We start from the raw sequence: 20,250 nt of genomic DNA, 5'->3' as shown, positions 1-20,250 counted from the left end.
AACGTTGACTATAATTCTGTATTTTAGGCTTAAATTATAGAGAGACATAGCAGATGAACCGAGACTGCATCAGATCAATGTAAATCTTTCTTTCGAGCTGTCAGTGCGGAAATGAACAAAACAACAGGCCTAATACAACATTTTATAAGATTAAAATATGGAAAAATTAACAGATAGTAATTTCGGTCAATTTTCGTGACGGATAAACCGAGATCAGGCTGGATAAACAGATCTCGGTAATATTTCAGCATGCTTTCACTTTCGCATTTACCGGTAAGAATGACATCTCGCCCTGCTCATCATTCCCTCTTCATATAGCCGTATATATGGCTATTACACGATCATGATACACTGTGATATAGCCTGGGTCGTTAGTTCGTTGCATTGTTTTGTTTTCTCGCTACAATCGATACGCTCAATAGGACAGAGACCGCATCTCATTCAGGCGAACTTGGACTGATTGATTTGGCGCGGAAGCGAGCGCAACTGCTGGATATATGCTAAAAAAACGCGCTAACGGGTGAAACGAGACAGATTCCGAAACAAACGTCTATGTGGGAAAGCACCGTAAGATTGTATTTGCACACAATTGACAGACAGTCGCAGCACGCAGCTCTGGCTCGATCTGGCAGGCAAAAAGGCAGCAGCTGGCCCGATCGAGCCAGTAACATTTTGTACACTGGCCCGAGTGTCTTGCACGCTGGCCCCGGGCCATCGGGCAGTCCTTATTGTCGAGCCCTGGCTCATAATATCGAGTGGAAAAAAAGAAAAAGACCGCTGGGAAACATAACCTGCTTTGTTTTTTTTTATTTATTTTTTATAAGAAACACAGTTTAGATCTGTTTAGGATAAGAGGAGTGTGAGTTATTGCCACCTATCACTGAATGTGAATATCGAAAACAAAACCAACTTAGCTTAACTCCTTTACTGCCCCTCACACAGCTTGATCCACGCTGGCATTTCTCCTCTTGGGCTTCGGTTTTGAAAAAGGAAAAAATCCCACCACCCAGTCCAAACTTTTAGGATAGCGGGTGTCAGATTTGCATAATCCAATTGCACAACGATTTGGCTTGTTTCCCTCGCTCGAAAGCTTGACAGAGCCTCTGCCCGTAGCTACGATTGGTAAGCCGCGATTGGTGGGTGGCGGTTTTTGGGCATGGCTTAGCGAAAGGTCAGTTTAACAGGAGGATCCCGTGAGAGCAAAAGCACTAAAGGTATGAGACGCCATCGTAAACGAAAGTCAAGCGAACGCAAAGAGACTGAATGCACGAGAGAGAGAGAGAGAGAGAGAGAGAGAGAGAGAGAGAGAGAGAGTGTATTGGCACGCGAGTATTGGCTCGATCTCAAGTTCAAATTCTCTCTGCGTTCGCTTGACTTTTGTCCACTCCGGCGCCTCATAGTAGTCACGTTGGATACTGACGAATCAAAACAATCTACCGTGCTTTGATTGGACGTCATGCCGAAAGCGCGCATGCTCACACACACGCGCGCGCGCATGCTGTCACACACACGCACACATAAACGGGGAGAGAGAGAGAGCGGTCTATGTCAACATACTTTTTTATCGTTGGGCTTTTCATGGGAAGCAGCAAGTCTTTACAAGTCAATAGGGGCAAGTCCTAGTCAAAGTCCGAGTCATTTATGTTCAAGTCCAAGTCGAGTTGCAAGTCTTTTTATATTTTGTCAAGTCGAGTCTAAAGTCATCAAATTCATGACTCGAGTCTGACTCGAGTCCAAGTCACATGACTCGAGTCCACACCTCTGGTAGACTGTGTCAGGAAAAACACGTCATTAAAATGAACTAAAACTCAGCAAATACTCGACAAAGAAACATGTGAGATGTTTCTAAAGAAAGCTTGATATGTCTACTTTTGCATTAACCAATATAAGTCGAAAACAAATAATCTTTCAAGTAATTCGTATAAAAGTAAGGGCAGGTACTGATTCTCCTGTCGCCTCATTACAGCGAACGTGATCCCGCCCGCAGTGAAGGCGCATTTCATATGGAAATGAACTGAGGTGAGCCAGCCAGGTGATAATGTAAACGCTCCCCGAGACATGGCATCAAACGACAAGCTTTATTATAGTTACTTATTTTGTTTGAACGATGGCATGCTACACGGGTGAAGAAGCACAATATAAAAATAATATAAAAATAAACAATATAAAAATTAAAATATATAAATAAACTTATTTTTTCTCAGATTCTTTCTTGAAACTCTTAGTCACATACCTGTCTGATGGCTCGTTATGCAGCTCATTATGCAGGTCTTTGTCTTCTCTGGTGTTACTCTCTGCATAGTAATGATAGTTCACGCCTTCTCGCATAAACTATTTTCACACAGAAAGTGACTTAGAAATTTTAATTCATAGAATTGTTTTTTTGTGAGTAAGTGAACAAGATGATTCTCACATCATTTTGAAGCAAAAACACTAGACTACCAGATCCAGTTCTCAAAAGTCTTGTGCACAAATGTTCTCTGTGTGTTTCACGGCCTTGTTTCAGGGATTTCAAAATTTTAGTTTTTCACTAAACATGCATAAACGTTTCTTTCTCAAAAACACAAACACATACAAACATGCTGCTTAGGTATTATTGTAAACCAACTTGTGCTGTTTACAGTGTTATCACACATTAGCCATTAAAATGTTTTTAAGATACTGAAAACAACACAAATGTCAGTGCATGTCAAAACTTCTCCAGAGCCCCAAAACACCCTCAGACCCCAGATGGTTAAAAGTCATTTAATTAGGCAATAAAACAATGCATTACAAAAACATTTTAAATGTATAAATAAATAGACACTTTTATTACTGTATTTTTATTTAATTCATGTTTTAAAGGCTGATTAATCAAACAGTAAAAAATTGTATTAATAAATCACAAAACACATTTTAAACAGCTTTTTAAATAAGTATTTGGCAAATGCTTTTCTCCCTATTTGCCGCTTGGTTTTCTTTTTCTTTTGCCACATGCTTTTCTCAAATTAAAAATAAATCAAGTTAAAAATGGCTTTGCTGTAATGAGCTATTGTTTTCCTCTGTTAGAAAAGACAGTTAACAGTTTTATCTAGATTAAATGATTGTGGTGATAAAGATTTTCTTGAAGATATAGAACAAAATGAACTTCGTATTTTGCCATCAGAGTTGGATGACTACTATACAGAGAAAGCTAAAGGAGCTTTACGATCTAGAGTGAAATGGATAGAGGAGGGGGAGAAAAATTCTTCATATATTTTTTTAAATTTAGTAAAGCATAGGCAAGCTTCAAAAACTATTAATAAACTTAGCATAAATAACAATGTAAGTGAAGAGAAAACTTTGATTGATGATCACATCTATTCATATTATTATATAAGTCAAAATTTAATGAGAGTGATTGTGACTTTTTCTTTTCCTTTTTAAAAGATAAAGTTCCTATTATAGATGACTGCTTCCGTGAAATGATGGAATCTGACATTGTTATCTCTGAACTTGATGTTGCTTTTTCTAAAATGTCCAATTGAAAATCCAGGCATATACGGAATTACAGTTGAGTTTTATAAACATATTTGGCCAGAGATGAGATTTTTAGTGTTTGAAGCACTTAAGAAAAGTAAAGACAAAGCAGAACTATCGACTTCTATGAAGCAGATTTTAATAATTTTAGTTCCAGAGCCAAGCAAAGACAAATTATTTTTAAATAATTGGAGACCCATAACTCTTTTGTCCAATGATTTTAAATTGCTCTCTCATGTATTTGCCAATAGACTCAAAAAAAGGTATAGGCGAGATAATTAATGAAACACAATCAGCTTTTATTGTATTAAATTTATTTTTTATTGTATTATCTTTTATTTTTAATGTATTAAAGGGAGAATTATTCAGAATGATACTTGATATGCTCGATTATTTAATTCCTCAGACAAGTTTATTTCTATTTCTAGACTTTTTCAAGGCATTTGATACCCTTGAGCATCCTTTTTTGTCTTTAGAAAGTCTTTAGAAACTTTTGGGTTTGGTCCGAGCTTTTGTAGGGTAATTTCCATGTTCTAAACTGATATATTCAGTGGTAAATCCCTGAATCATCTCCTGGAGTTTACATCAGAAGATTAATCCATCAAGGATGTCCCATCTCACCTTTACTTTTTAATATAGCTGTTGAACTTATGTCATTATATTAAATCAGAGTACACTATAGGTATTGATATACTTGGTAGGACTTTTACTTTAAGTCAGTTTGCTGATGACACTCTATTAATTCTTAAAAATAGGGAGGTGCTCCTTTTAGCTCTTGTCAAAGTTTCTGTTTCCTAAAGCTTCTGAACTCACCTTAAACCTAAGAAAATGTGGAATATTAACTATTCAGAATTGTACTTTAAGAGAGTTAGAAGGTATTCTAGTAAAAGAAGAAGTTAAATACTTGGGAGTTACCATCTTCAAAAATTCTGTTAATAGAGAATGTGCAAATTTTAATATTAAAATGGAAGGGATGAAAAAATCCCTAAATCATTGGCTAGCTAGAGACCTTTCCATACAGGGTAAAATTATTTTGACTGGGATTATCTAAAATTATATACTTAACTTATCCTTTATATACTCCTCCCAAAATAGTTAAATCTATTAATTTAACATTTTTTACATTTATTTGTAAAAATAAATCACATTATTTACGTAAGAATCATATGATCAAAGAGTAAGAATATGGAGGTTTGAAAGCTATTAATTTTGAACGTCTTCATTGCACTTTTAGAGTTAAATGGTTGAAACAGTGTTTAAGCCTTATTCAATATGGTATCATATCCCAAATAATTTGTTTAAAAAAATGGTGGCCTTGAATTTATATTAAGATATGATTATGATTGTTCAAAACTTCCTTTGATGCTGTCTAATTTTCAATAGCAAGAACTACTTTTTTGGAAAATTATATTTACCCATAATTTTCCCCTCATAAATCCACTCTTTGAAATAAAAGGGCTGTTATTATTAACAGAAAATCATTGTTTAGAAGTGACTGGTACAATAAAGGCATTATATTTATTAATGATTTGTTAGATGAAAATTGACTGCTACTATCTCATACCGAATTTTTAAATAAATATAGAGTTAAAATCACAGATAAAGGTTATATTAAAATTAGCGAGGCTATACCTATTGCTTTGTTTAGGTTAATTCAAAGTAATTATTTTGATCCCCCATGTACACTTTTAACTTTTCTTCCGTCTTTAAAATTATCAATGTTGATATTTTTGATAGTAAATATAACAACAAGCTTATTTACAACACGCCTTATAATGGGTGATTTTAAGTGTTATCATCTAGAAGTTGTTAAACCTTTAGTAGAGGACAAAGCTTTTACCTTTTCTCTTAAATATCCTGTAGCACCTAAGGTTAAGTAAACTCATTACAGAATTTTATTCAGGATATACCATGTGAACGAGTTTATTCAAAAAAGATTTAACTTTGATGTTGACAAGTGTAGATCTGCTCCAGAAACACTCAATCACTTTTTTTTCTTGTGAATTTACTTTTAAATTCTGGTTTGACATCCATCCTTGGCTTTCATTAAAGATGATTTCAGTCCCCCCTATTGTTCTAGAAGATATTTTATTTTACAAAGCTGATTTACATTGTTCTTTCTCTGATGTTGTGAACTTTATTTTACTAATGGGTATATCACATTCATTGTTGTAAGTGGAAAAAGTGCAGACCCATAATGTTTTGTTTGTCCTTTGATGTAGATCTTTTGTACTGCTCCTTGCTCCTTGTTGCAGTTGTAACAATTTTAATTTATTTTATATATGATTGTTCCGTTTTGTGATGTAAACTTTTTGCAACAATAAAAACGAAAAAAAACAAACACTTATATTTAGTAGATTAAACAAGTTTTTCAAAATTGTGTAAAAATGTTTGGATTAAAAGTTTTGATCAACTTCAAATACTGAATGTCTGTGTATTTGAGAGAGAGAGCAGATATGTTGTGTCAGATGTGAAAAGGAGTGTGAAATTTATCATGTCCTGACTGCAACAGTAAGTGGCAAAAAAGCTGAACAAAAAAGACTTTTATTTTGGCGTGTTGTGTGACGTCATAAGGCTGCGCCGCTTCCGCGCTGCGGTTCAACTGGAGGAAGGTTTGTTTCACAACTTTACACAAATATAAACCGATTGATTAAAGTTTCAGGTTTTCCTTTCGATATTATATACCTGCGGTTGACTATTATTTTAATCCTTTAAACAACAAAGTACTATTTTAATAACAGTAATCGAGGGCTATTGTTTGAACAACAGAAATGTGTTTTAATGAAGGTTTTATTTATTTACTAGCATAATGTCATTCCAATATAGGTATACAATATTATATATATATATATATATATATATATATATATATATATATATATATATATATATATATATATATATATATATAAAAGAAATGGAGGACTAGTTTTTATCAGGTCATTTGTTTGTGGCTATTGTTTCTTGCTCAGACTTACCTGATTTATTTTTGTCAATCACTCTCATATAAAGAAACTGTTGAAGCAAGTGTTAAAGAGAAATTATTTTGTTTCTGTTCATTGTTTTGTTCATTTTAAACAGAATAAAGTGTCCAAACACAGAGAAAAACTCCTGCTGAAGCGACTGATCTCCACACTGTTATAAAGATGGCGTTTATTAAAGAGGAGAGTGAAGATGTGAAGATTGAAGAAACATTCACAGTCAAACAGGAAGATCCGCAGGAACAAACAAGTTAGTTTTCATTCAGATATATTTTAATAATAATACTAAATTAAATCCATGTTGCAGCCCTGAGTGTGCTGCCTAGTTCTGCTAAATGCACATAAGCACTCATTGAAAGACCGGAATGAGTTTCTTTTGTTATTTGTTCTCGTGTCTTTTGTCATTATGTATTATTTGTCTCCCATTTTCTCTACCTTCTTAAGGTTATTGCTTTTCTTGTTCTCCTACTGTGTAAAGCGCCCTTGAGCACTGTCGCTATAAAAAATAAATAAAAACAATAAATTAATAAAAAGTTAAACTGAGCTGACGATATTTGACCTACAGTATTCTCATAAAAGATATCTGCTATTACAGTGATAGTGTTGGCTTGGTACTTTCCATTTGCATATGTCACGTTGATCACAATTCCCTTTTTTTCATCAACTTCTTTATGGGTTTAAACTTGTTTCTAGTAGTTGTTACTAGTTCTCACAGATAGTATCAGAGTGAGAATTAAATCTTTATTATAATAACTAATTATCAGGGTATTGTATTTAAACAGAGTTTCCGCGGAGTCTTAAAATGTCTTAAATTCCAAAATCTTAAATTTGGCCCTAAAAAGTCTTAAATTTGCTGAAATGTTGTGTTGTCGGTCTTAAATCTTTTTTAAACAAGTCTTCATTTTCCTGTGTTCATGTTTTGTTACCCAATTTGGTCAAAACCCACACAATCACCAACAATCCATCTCCATAAAACTTTCAACCTTTATTTCAAAAGGTCATTTTAACTCTATCATAATGGTAAAGACTGCTGAGGATAGCCACCTGGACAGATTGCTGTGAATGGATTTAGTTTATTATAGTTTTTAAAACTTTCAATACATTTGTTAATTAGTTTTTATTTTATTTTAAAGAAAGTTTATTTTAGAAAAAAGTGTGTGGATCCAAGTCGAGCTCTCTTGTTTTTACACAATATTTAAGATATTTTGCTAAGAAATATCTAAAATATTTTAATGTTATTATTAGTTTTGATTTATTATTGTATTATTAAATATTTTATATAAAAAATATTTTTTGAAAGGACAAATAAAAAACCTTATAATGGTCTTAAAAATGTCTTTAAAAGTCTTAAATTAAACTTGGTGTCACCTGCAGAAACCCTGATTTAAAGTATGTCAGAAAACGTGGATGACTCTAATTTTAAATATGCTGAATGAAATAGACACTAAAATAATTAATTAGTTTAAAACATTGTACAGTTTTCTAAACTATATGATGTTGTTAAGTTCATCAGTATTGACCATATTCTTCACATACCAGCAGGCGCCGCTTTTAGATCCTTAAAACAGTGTAATGCTGCTTGTCTTTGATCTTGTGGGGGAAACCGGAGCACCCAGAGAAAACCCATGCCAGCTCAGGGAGAACATGCAAACTCCACACAGAAATGCCAACTGACCCAGCTGAGGCTCGAACCAGCAACCTTCTTGCTGTGAGGCGACAGCACCACCTACTGTGCCTCCTCGTCGCCCGACAACACTGATTTATTTGCATATTTTTTATGCGATATTCCAGTTTTGCAAATAAATTTAATTGGGATTTTTGGATGGAAACATAGCTGTAAGGTTTAGAGTTTACGCTGTTATTCTGAACCAATAGTCGGAAACAGAAAGCAGTTGAAGTATGGTGTGTTTAAATCCATTATTTATCTGACTCCATCAAAGTTGTTATTATCATTGATAAAGAGAAAGAATCTCAAAGCTTAAAGCAGGTAAAGTTGTTTATTAATTTACATGTTTGAATATACAGACAGTAGAATAAAACAAACTAACATACTGTATAAAGAAATTAGCTGTAACATGCACTGCTGAGCAACAAAGACAGTGAAACTGTCTTTGTTAGCATATGAGGCTACGCAGCCGTGTGCAGGAGATGCAGAGTAAAAGCCATTCTCCCAGATCAACACTTACCTTTACGTATTATACCCTGAGAAAAGCATTGTTAAAGATGAGTGAAACTCAACCCACAAAACCAGCTGAACATGAGAGAGCACAGTTGAGGAGATAAAGTGGGTGAGAAAAACATTAACATACTCTCCTCAGGCCATGACTCAACAATAGTAAATATATTGTATATTGAAATACAAGCAATCAATGTATCTGTTGATTTTAGCACTACAATGCTTAAGTCATAAACTGTCAAATGACACCAAACATGATAAAGCTATTTGAAGGAGGATCACAAGCAGAAGAATTGTGTATGGTGAAAAGCACATGGTTACTGAAAGCAAATGGCAGAGATGTGTACTGGAGCTGTGATCAACTCTGCCAAGCCAGGAGGACCTATCGCATGCTTGCAATGTCTCAGAAGTCCTTGATTAGCATAGAAGGAATATATAATAGAAGAATATATAATTTTTTCTCATCCTGCTTACCCATTACCTACATTTCAGTCACACAAAGAACAAAGTCACGTACGAGAAAGGCTTGTTCTTCTTTAATTAATAACTAGCTTAAATTAACAGACCTTCGACAGAGACATGTACCGTAACTAGATTAATGGGATTATTACTCTTCTAAAAACTGTTTTAGTACTGCTTACATTCTTATTATTCAACTATTTTAATTGATTTTTCCAAAGTCTTCAAATTTTCCACAACACACATATTGAACAACAAATTAACATGGTACATAGCTACAGACATACACCCCATAAAGAAAAAGGGTGAAAGATAAAAATTAAAATAAATTAATTAATAAAAATAGATAAAATAAATTAGGAAACTAGGGACAAACTCTCACCAAGGATATAATAACCTCTGAGCGTTCAATGTAGGAGAGGAAAGGCTGCCAAACCTCTAAAACTTTTTTGTAGAGTCTCGGATGATGTACTTAAGGTGCTCGAGTTTAGTTTATCGAGTTTCGATAACAATTCTAATATCCAATGTTTGTGGGATGGTGAGTTTGTTTTTTCCATCTTAGGAGAATCAGACGTCTGGCCAATAAAGAAGAAAAGGCAATGATCTCCATTACATATAGATGAAAATGATCTAAAAATATTGGCCCAAAATTTATGTAATCTAGGGCATCGCCAGAACATCAGATCTGCTGGCTCCAAACCACATCTGGGGCAAGATGAATCTGACCCTGGATACATTTTTGCCAGCTTGCTCCTAGATAGGTGAAGCCTAAGAAGCAGCTTAAACTGAAGAAGACCATGTCTAATACATACAGGGGATGAGTGTACCAGTTCTATGGCATATTGCCAGGCTGTATCTGATATTTCTAGTCCCAGTCTGTCTTCCCATTTTTGTTTTATACAATTTAGGCAAGGGAAGGCAGTTCTTTAGACCACTTCATATAACATGGACATCATACCCCTTTGATATGAGTCCATATTTACCAATTCATCTATCCAACATGTTTTTGGTTGGTTCAGTGAAGGAGAGAAGTGTTTTTTAACGAAACTATGGACTTGAAAGTACCTGAAAAAATTGTCTCCAATACAAGAGCTTCATCAAATACCTTGCACAACAGTGGTGTTAGCTTGGCAGTAAACTTCTTATAAAACTCGGCTGGAAGCCATCAGGGCCTGGTGCTTTTCCGGTTTTCAATTTTTTAATTGCATTTTCAATTTCAGAAGGTGTTATTTTTTATTCTAATGCCAACTGATCTGAATCACAAAGGTATGGCAATTCTAAATAATTGAAAAAGCTCTCAATACGTCCAATTTCGTTTACCTCAGAGCTGCAAAGGGTTTTATAAAAGTGTTTAAATTGATCATTAATTCCCTGTTAATCAGTAATAATACTGCCGTCTTCCTTACTAACTGCTGCTATAAAACCAGCTGCTGAGGATTGTTACAGTTGGTAACACAATAACCTGGCAGCTCGTTCACCATGTTCATAATGAATCTAGCGTGATCTTATGTGGAGATCCTTTGCATTTTCACTTGTCAGGGAGTCATATTCCGCTTGCAGAAGGAGTCTTTTCTAATGGAGCTCTTCGGAAGGTGATGTTGAGTGTAGCTGATCAATTGTATTATTTAATTCATAATGTCTGTAAGCCGTTTTGACATTCTTTTATTTGCGCTAGCTTGATATTAAATAATCTGTCCTTTTATAAATGCTTTCAGAGTATACCATAGGATGCTCAAACTTATCTCTGGGGATTCGTTTATCTCAAGGAAGAAATAAATTTAAGCATCAATAACTTTTACAAAATCGTCGTCTGCCAAGAGTCTTGAGTTAAACCGCCATGTATGTTGGAGGATTCCATTGCCTGAAAACATAGCTTTAGAGAGACTGGACAATGGTCCCAAATAACAATACTACCATACTCTACTGCTGACATTAATGCCCCATTCACATGGGGCTTCAGCGTCAACGCTTGACAGAGGGCGTGTCTGAAGTTGGGGCTGACGTGATCGTCATAGCAGCGTTAGCCAATGAATTTAGTCAGCAATAGGCCACAGTCTGAGCTGGTGTATTTGCATACAGCGATCTGTTGGCTGATGCTTCCATCACCGCTTGAAAAGTTGATCAAGTCCCAACTTTTGCAGCGAACAATGCCTCTGAAGCAGCGTCGACGAATCCACAATGCAGTTCGGCAACGCCTGACGTCACCCATTCAAAGTGAACAGGAAGCGTTGATGCTGATGCCCCTTGTGAATGGGGCGTAAGGGACATAACTGCTTGTCCAGGAGAAAATGGTCAATCCTGGAATAGGTTTGATGCACAGGTGAATAAAATTCAGGAGGTTCGCCTCCTAAAATTAAATTGTGTGTGTCAAGACTAAGCAAAATTGAAAATAAATCACTGAAAATGTGTACATTGTCCCAATTAGGAGCATACACATAGGCCAGAACCACAGACATGTTAAAAGTTTGGATTATTATGTATCTGCCATTTTTATCCAGCACATTTGACTCAATGACAAACTGTACATTCTTATGTATGAGTACAGCAACGACCCTACTTTTGCGATTGAAGTTTGAATAATATATTTGTGTATAGCCTCCTCTATTAAGTTTAGAATAGTCATTTTTCAACAGATGTGTCTCCTGTAAATATACAATATCAGATTTGAACTGATTTTAATTGTTTCGTTTTATTGGGTGATTTAGCCTCCGCACATTCTAACTGGTAAAGTTTGTCTTTACTTCACCCATTTTATGGGCTGTTGAAAACATTTATCAGAAGCATCCGAAGCACCCGAAAGGTATCTGTGGGTTTTGTATGTAGGGGGATGTGTGGGGGAGAGAGAGGAAAGGAAAAAAAAGGTGTGATCGCACATACACTTTTATAAACACGAAACAACACAAGATTGAAACCTTGGTGTAACCTTACACACACTTCCACCTACTCGCACTCTTAGCTAGCTGACCATGTGGGACCTCACGTATAAAACAAAACCATTTGAACAGCTCTTGATGTTTTATGACAAAACGACCCCATTACTGACAAAATATACTTGAGAACTAGAAATAACAACAACCAACATGTGCTATAGTGGTTATTTAAAAGTTAACCAGAGAGCGACATTAACATTTGTATTGTCATTCACAGCCCAGTGTACTGTTGTCTTTATTTCAGTGGCTTTCTTCAAAATATCCTCTTTTTCGGAAAAGTAGTGGCATTTAATCACGAAGGCGCATGGCGGTTCCTTGTCATCCACTGGTTTGCTTCATAGAGTGTGGTGTGCCTGGTCCCGAAGAGGATTCTTCTCGAGGTTTAGTGTATCTTTTAGAAGTATCTTGCATGATTATATGCTGTCATGGCTATAATATATATATATATATATATATATATATATATATATATATATATATATATAAATGTTGCTATAATAAAGGCCAATGAAGAAAAAATGGCCATGAATATCAAATCACTTTTATTGTCACATCATCAGCAGCACGTGTGCTATGATGAGTGAAAAGCTTAGGTGCTGGCTCCAGACATTACAAAATACAGACAGTGCAAATATAACGACAGTGCAAAATACAGATAGTACAAAATAATTTGGCAGCATTATAATTGTTGACAGCGATATGTATAATGAATATGTGTACCCATAGTTGTAGGCTGTATTGTTTTAGGTATGTATTGGTTAAAGTGCAGTGCATGCCACATATACATGGTGTGCAGTGAGGGGTATTAAGTGTTCATCAGCCTGATAGTCTGAGGGAAGAAGCTTTCCTTTAGTCGGCTGGTGCGCGACCGGATGCTGCAGAACCATTTGCCTAAGGGTAGCAGAGAGAAAAGTCTATGGCTTGGGTGGCTGGAGTCGCTGATAATTCACTTGGCTTTCCTCATGCACCGCCTGGTGATGTCGTGATGGGAGGGAAGCTCACCTCCTACTACGCGTCCAGCAGTTCACACAATCCTATGTAGGCCTTTGCGATTGCTGCTGGTGCTATTTACATACCAGGTGGTGATACAGCCACGCAGGATGCTCCCCACAGTGCAGGTGTAGAACGAGCGGAGGATGTGAGGGCTTATTCCAAACCTCCTGAGACGCCTGAGGAAGAGGCGTTGTTGTGCCTTCCTTAGCACTGCGTCTGTGTGAGCAGTCCTTGTCAAATCCTCAGCAATGTGTACTCCAAGAAACTTGAAAGCGCTGACTCTCTCCACTGGTGTCCCGTTGATGGTGATGGGGGTGTGTTCTCTCTTCTCCCAGCTCCTTGGTTTTGCCGATGTTGAGTGAGAGGTGGTTTTCCTCACACCACTGCGTCAGAGTGTAAACCTCCTCTCTGTAGGCCATCTCATCATTATCTGTGATTAGGCCCACCACTGTCATCAGCAAATTTAACGATGACGTTGGAGCTGTGTTTGGCTGTACAGTCGCGTGTGTACAGGGAGTACAGGAGTGGACTGAACACAACTCTGTGGATCATCAGTGTGGATCAGGTCATGTTGTTCATTCTGACCACCTGGCGTCTGCTTGACAGGAAGTCCAGGATCTAGATGCACATAGAGCTGTGTAGACCCAGAGCTTGGAGCTTCACCACTAGTTTGGCAGGCACTATAGTGTTGAATACTGAGCTGTAGTCCACAAACAGCATTCTCACATATGTGTTTTTGTTTTCCAGGTGAGACAGAGCAGTGTGCAAGGTGAAAGCAATTGCAACATCAGTGGAGCGATTATTCCTGTAAGCAAATTGCAGAGGGTCAGTGTGAGCAGGCAGTACAGAGCAGATGTGCTTTTTAAACATCTTCTCAAAGCACTTGCTGAAGATGGGTGTCAGAGCAACTGGACGCCAGTCATTTAAGCATGTAATTTTAGATTAAGTCGGTTATGGGCACAATAGTAGCTGTCTTAAAGCATGTGGGAACCACAGACCGAGAGAGCGAGAGGTTAACGATGTCCGTGAAAACCCCCGCTAGCTGGTGTGCGCATGCTTTAAGTACACGTCCAGGGATGCCATCTGGGCCGTAGCTTTCAGGATGTTCCGGAAAGATCTCGTTACGTCTGCTACAGAAACAGAGTGTGCTGGCGGTTTTGGTATCGGCCGCGGGAGCGCACAGTGTGTAGGTGCTGTCCTGGGCTTTAAAGCAGGTGTAGAACAAGTTGAGCTCGTCCAGGAGAGATGCAGAAATGTTTACAGTGGCGGGTTTGTTACTTTTAAAGTTTATGATGTAATTAAGTCCCTGCCACATACTCCTCCCCTCTACCTTGTACCTCTGTATTGATGTTTTGCTGCTTTGATAGTTTACCTGAGGTTGTAGTTTGCTTGTTTTTGTTCCTCAGCATTTCTGGATTTATAGGCGGAGGTTCACACTGATAGGGCTGTTCGAACTTTGCCATCAATCCATGGTTTTGGGTTGGGGTAGATACGAACAGTTTTTGTTGGGACCATGTCTTCTATACACTTTCTGATGAAGCATGTAACGGTGTCTTGAGTAAACTTTAATGTCGTCATCAGAAGCTGCCCGGAACATCTCCCAGTCCACATGATCAAAACATTCTTGAAGTATGGAACTCGATTGGTCCGTCCAGCTTTGAAACGTCTTGAGGGTGGGTGGTTCCCGTTTCAGTTTCTGTCTGTAAGCAGGCAAAAGCAGAACAAAAGAGTCATCTGATTTGCTTAGCGGTGGGCGGGGGAGGGATTTGTTGGCTTCCCGGAACGGAGAATAGCAGTGGTCCAAAATTCGGTCACCATGCATGTTTGTGGTGATATGGTGATAGTATTTTGGAGTGATTTTCCTGAGATTGGCATTGTTAAAGTCCCCTGTAACAATAAATGCTGCCTCTGGGTGTGTGGTTTCCTGCTCGCTTATGCTCCCATTCAGTTCCCTAAGCACCTGCTCTGTGTTGGCTTGAGGGTGGATGCAAACATCTGTAATTATAACAGCTGTGACCTCTCTTGGTGGCCAGTGTGGTTGGCACCGAAGCATAAGGTATTCGAGATCAAGAGAACAAAATGATCTAACTGGATGTATCTAACTGGACCCCCTCATTCGAGTTGCAACATAAAAGAGCTCAGACAACAAAAAAATTATATATGCAACTTATTTAATATACACAACTAATAAAACAACAAATCAAGAAACAAACAAATGTCTAGGGGAAAATTGAGAAAATAATTAACTTTAACTACACATATAAATAATGCCAAACAAAACCATAAGGTTGCCAAAATAAAGAGATGGTCTTGATGCAAGGACGGCCAGTAGCCACACTATCCTACAGAAGCTAGCTCACTCTCGCATTTATATGCTTTGAACCAATTGGGGAGCAACCATGGCACCTTAACAGGATCTGCCACATCCAAACTGGAATACCAGGGTCGTCACACCATTTACACCTTTCAAATCTGTGTCTTATCAATGTGACCAAAATTACTTTTATGATCAATTATGTAAGAAACTCTGAAAACTAGACTGACAGCGTTTCAATTTACAATGACTTCTATGTTAGGCGACTATGACACAATTTACATTGTAAAAGCTGTAGATAAATAAAGATGAATTTAATCTGCTTAAATGTGTACATGTTAATGACTGAACAAAATATGATCCGATTTTATTTTACATTTAACATGCATCAAAATAAGTGTGTGTAGCCAATGTTTCCAGTGTCTTTTTACTTTTCAGCTTTTGATGAGAGATTTTTAGACTTAATGAAAACTAATCTTTTATTTATTTATTTCAGACCTAATTGAAGAGAATGAGAGGAAAGAGGAGGAACATTATGTCAAAATTGAGGAAAAAACTCATTTACAGACTGATAGTATTTTGAAAAGGAGAGACAAGAATTGTTTCACCTGCACTCAGTGTGGAAAGATTTTGGCAAGCAAAAGCAAACTTAAGATTCACATGATAATCCACACTGGAGAGAAACCATTCATGTGCACTCAGTGTGGGAAGAGTTTCCGCCAAGCATCATCACTTAATAAACACATGAGGATCCACACTGGAGAGAAACCATTCACATGCACTCAGTGTGGAATAAGTTTTAACTGCTCATCATACCTTAAACAACACATGAGGATCCACACTGGAGAGAAACCATTTACTTGCACTCAGTGTGGGAAGAGTTTCAACCGCTCATCAAACCTTGATCACCACATGAGGATCCACACTGGAGAGAAACCATTTACTTGCACTCAGTGTGGGAAGAGTTTCAACCGCTCATCAAACCTTGATCAACACATAAGGATCCACACTGGAGAGAAACCAATAACGTGCACTCTGTGTGGGAAGAGTTTTCGCCAATCATCATCCCTTTCTAAACACATGAGGATCCACACTGGAGAGAAACCATTTACTTGCACTCAGTGTGGGAAGAGTTTCAGCCAATCATCAAACTTTAATCTACACATGAGGATCCACACTGGAGAGAAACCATTTACGTGCACTCAGTGTGGGAAGAGTTTCCGCCAAGCATCATCACTTAATAAACACATGAGGACCCACACTGGAGAGAAACCATTTACTTGCACTCAGTGTGGGAAGAGTTTCAACCGCTCATCACACCTTAATCAACACATAAGGATCCACACTGGAGAGAAACCAATAACGTGCACTCAGTGTGGGAAGAGTTTCCGCCAATCATCATCCCTTTATAAACACATGAGGATCCACACTGGAGAGAAACCATTCACATGCACTCAGTGTGGGAAGAGTTTCAGCCAATCATCAAACTTTAATCTACACATGAGGATCCACACTGGAGAGAAACCAATAACGTGCACTCAGTGTGGGAAGAGTTTTCACCAATCATCATCCCTTTATAAACACATGAGGATCCACACTGGAGAGAAACCATTCACATGCACTCAGTGTGGGAAGAGTTTCCACCAAGCATCATCACTTAATAAACACATGAGGATCCACACTGAAGAGAAACCAATAACGTGCACTCAGTGTGGGAAGAGTTTCCGCCAAACATCATCACTTAATAAACACATGAGGATCCACACTGGAGAGAAACCATTCACATGCACTCAGTGTGGAATAAGTTTTAACTGCTCATCATACCTTAAACAACACATGAGGATCCACACTGGAGAGAAGCCATTTACTTGCACTCAGTGTGGGAGGAGTTTCAACCGCTCATCAAACCTTGATCACCACATGAGGATCCACACTGGAGAGAAACCATTTACTTGCACTCAGTGTGGGAAGAGTTTCAACCGCTCATCAAACCTTGATCAACACATAAGGATCCACACTGGAGAGAAACCAATAACGTGCACTCTGTGTGGGAAGAGTTTTCGCCAATCATCATCCCTTTCTAAACACATGAGGACCCACACTGGAGAGAAACCATTTACTTGCACTCAGTGTGGGAAGAGTTTCAGCCAATCATCAAACTTTAATCTACACATGAGGATCCACACTGGAGAGAAACCATTTACGTGCACTCAGTGTGGGAAGAGTTTCCGCCAAGCATCATCACTTAATAAACACATGAGGATCCACACTGGAGAGAAACCATTTACTTGCACTCAGTGTGGGAAGAGTTTCAACCGCTCATCACACCTTAATCAACACATAAGGATCCACACTGGAGAGAAACCAATAACGTGCACTCAGTGTGGGAAGAGTTTTCGCCAATCATCATCCCTTTATAAACACATGAGGATCCACACTGGAGAGAAACCATTCACTTGCTCTTAATTAAATTCAATTCAGCTTTATTTGTATAGCGCTTTTACAATGTAGATTGTGTCAAAGCAGCTTCACAAAAATGGTCATAATAAATTGGATCAGGGTAGTTCAGTGTGGTTTAAATCATTACTGAGAGTCCAAACACTGAAGAGCAAATCCATTGATGCATAGCTCTACCGATCCTGAACCATGCAAGCCAGTGGCGACAGCGGAGAGGGAAAAAAAAACTTTACTGATAGAAGTGAAGAAAAAAAACCTTGAGAGAAACCAGACTCAGTTGGGCGCGACCATTTTCATTTCTTCGCTGGCCAAAAGTCTTGTGCAGAGCTGCAGTCTCAGCAGTGGAGGCTGGAAGCTGGCCTCAGCGAAGACTCGTCTGTCCCTGGAGCGTCGCTGGAATCAGACTCATGTTCTCCACTCCCCACGACCACCAGCGCAGCAGCAGCTCAGGATACGGCCTGGTCCCGGATATGGAAACCTTGGGATCATCTCGTCGCTGGTCTTAGATCCAATCAGTGACTCCGCATAATCTGAGGACCTCGGGATGAGTATCCCCAGGTGGAAATGAAGTAAAAAAAAGAATAATTAGCGTAGCTGCTGTTCATAGTGTATATAAGCAAGATATAGAAACTTGTGTGGAAACCCGCTAGGTGATGCATTGAGTGTATGCTTTACTAAACAGATAGGTCTTTAATCTAGTTTTGAACTGAGAGAGTGTGTCTGAGCCTCGGATGTTATCAGGGAGGCTATTCCAGAGTTTAGCAGCCATAAATGAGAAGGCTCGACCTCCTTTACTCAACTTTGCTATTCTAGGTACTACCAGAAGCCCGGAGTTTCGAGATCTTAAAGAGCGAGTTGGATTGTAGCGAGACAGAAGATAAACAGGAGCTAGATAGGTGAGAATTAATATTTTAAATTTAATACAAAACTTAACAGGCAGCCAGTGTAAGGAGGATAAAATTGGGGTCTGTGGTCACACCGGACTTTTCTCTCCATAGACTTTCATTCATACGCACGCAAATGTGTCAGACTGGAAACGTAAGTTTGTGCGTCAAGTTTCGCAATTCACTGCCTTGCAAGGTTCAAGCTTGGTGAACTTTGACCTTGGAAATTGCATCACTTGACTATGTAAGACCCACACTGGAGAGAAACCATTCACATGCACTCAGTGTGGGAAGAGATTCAACCGATCAGCAAACCTTAATAAACACATGAAAATCCACACTGATGTGAAAGAGTATATGCGCTTATTACAGCTCCAAAATTGAAACTGCACCAGACAATTTACTCTGGAGAGATCGTACAAGTGTTTTTACAAGAGGTTTAATCAGTTAACACATCTGAAAACAACAGGATTCACACTGGAGAGAAACCGTACAGATCTGATCAGTGTCTACAGAGTTTTAATCATTCGGCGCAGCTTAAGAAACACATAGAGAAAAAAGTTACACACATGACATGAATGCAGCAAAAATTTTCTCTGTGCACTGGATGTTTCATGTCTGAATAATGTTTGAAAAGGCTGAGTGACAGTATACTGTTTTCCAACACTCCTACACTGCAGTAGGTGGGGTTGTAAATGTGTTGCGCTTCTCGCGTTTACCGTAAACACCGTGGTGGTGGCTGAGAAAAGAATTGTCATAAACATCTGGCCAACAGCTCCTCTGCAGCTTAAAATCTCTTTGCAAGTGATTGTACCAGTGCAGATAAATTTGTACTCTCTCCAGTGTATTCATGTAGCTAGTGTTGTTTTAGATGATGTTCACTGTCTGACTCCCTGAATGAGAGACATCACTGGGAAGACACCGCACATCAAAGAAGGTGGAGCTCTAGGACGCTTAGTTTGCAGTATACCAGGGCCTCAAGTTTTAAAAGCCCATTCAATTGTCCTGTGTTGCAGCTTTTATTAGTGAAGTTTCTTTACTTTTAGATTCTAGATTTTTCTAGTTTACTTCATTTACTTTGAGTCGAATACAAACTTGATGAATATTTTATGATTTAGGCAGAGCGACAGGTATTAAGTTTTACAATATTTATACACTGTGATGACTCCAGATTAGAGCATGTGGTAAATTCTGATTGGATGCCTGCATTACTCATCAATGGGTATATAAAAGTTGTTGTGCTAGCTACCCCAGGACACTGTGGCTACTCGGGAGTCCACATGTCAAGACCTGCCATCTCATTGGCTCTTTAACCTTATGGTTTTGTTTTGCATTACTTTTGTCATGTAGTTAAAGTGTTGTTGTGATTTTATCCTAAGTTCTTTATCGTCATTATTATCCCTAGAAATTTGTTGGTTGCTTTGATTGTTTGTTCTATGAGTTACTTTTATAATAAATAATTTGCATTCAGGCTATTTTGTTGGCACTCTTATGGTGCGACTCTAACAAGCGGGTTATAACACTTCACAAAATGTGGCCGGTTGTATCCAAGATCTTG

At 38.0% G+C, this 20,250-nt stretch overlaps 1 protein-coding gene across 2 annotated transcripts; it reads left to right on the top strand.

The window, feature by feature from the left end:
* The first annotated feature begins 6,059 nt into the window (after window positions 1-6,059).
* LOC141381652 (uncharacterized) lies at window positions 6,060-20,163 on the top strand. 2 transcript variants are annotated; one of them, XM_088650018.1, is made up of 3 exons: window positions 6,060-6,110; window positions 6,580-6,729; window positions 15,848-20,163. In XM_088650018.1, the coding sequence occupies exons 2-3, from the start codon at window positions 6,645-6,647 to the stop codon at window positions 17,815-17,817; spliced, it is 2,055 nt and encodes a 684-aa protein (XP_088506144.1). In that variant the 5' UTR covers window positions 6,060-6,110; window positions 6,580-6,644; the 3' UTR covers window positions 17,818-20,163. The 2 variants fall into 2 exon arrangements, with proteins under 2 accessions (XP_088506144.1, XP_087104755.1); XM_087248629.1 differs by lacking the exons at window positions 6,060-6,110; window positions 6,580-6,729 and having other exon boundaries at window positions 15,848-16,054; window positions 16,222-20,163.
* Window positions 20,164-20,250: the final 87 nt, after the last annotated feature.

The sequence above is a fragment of the Danio rerio genome, chromosome 4 (genome assembly GCF_052040795.2).
Source record: "Danio rerio strain M-AB ecotype USA chromosome 4, GRCz13ab, whole genome shotgun sequence".
Classification (NCBI taxonomy): domain Eukaryota; kingdom Metazoa; phylum Chordata; class Actinopteri; order Cypriniformes; family Danionidae; genus Danio; species Danio rerio.
This window is presented reverse-complemented; position numbering and strand designations above follow the sequence as displayed.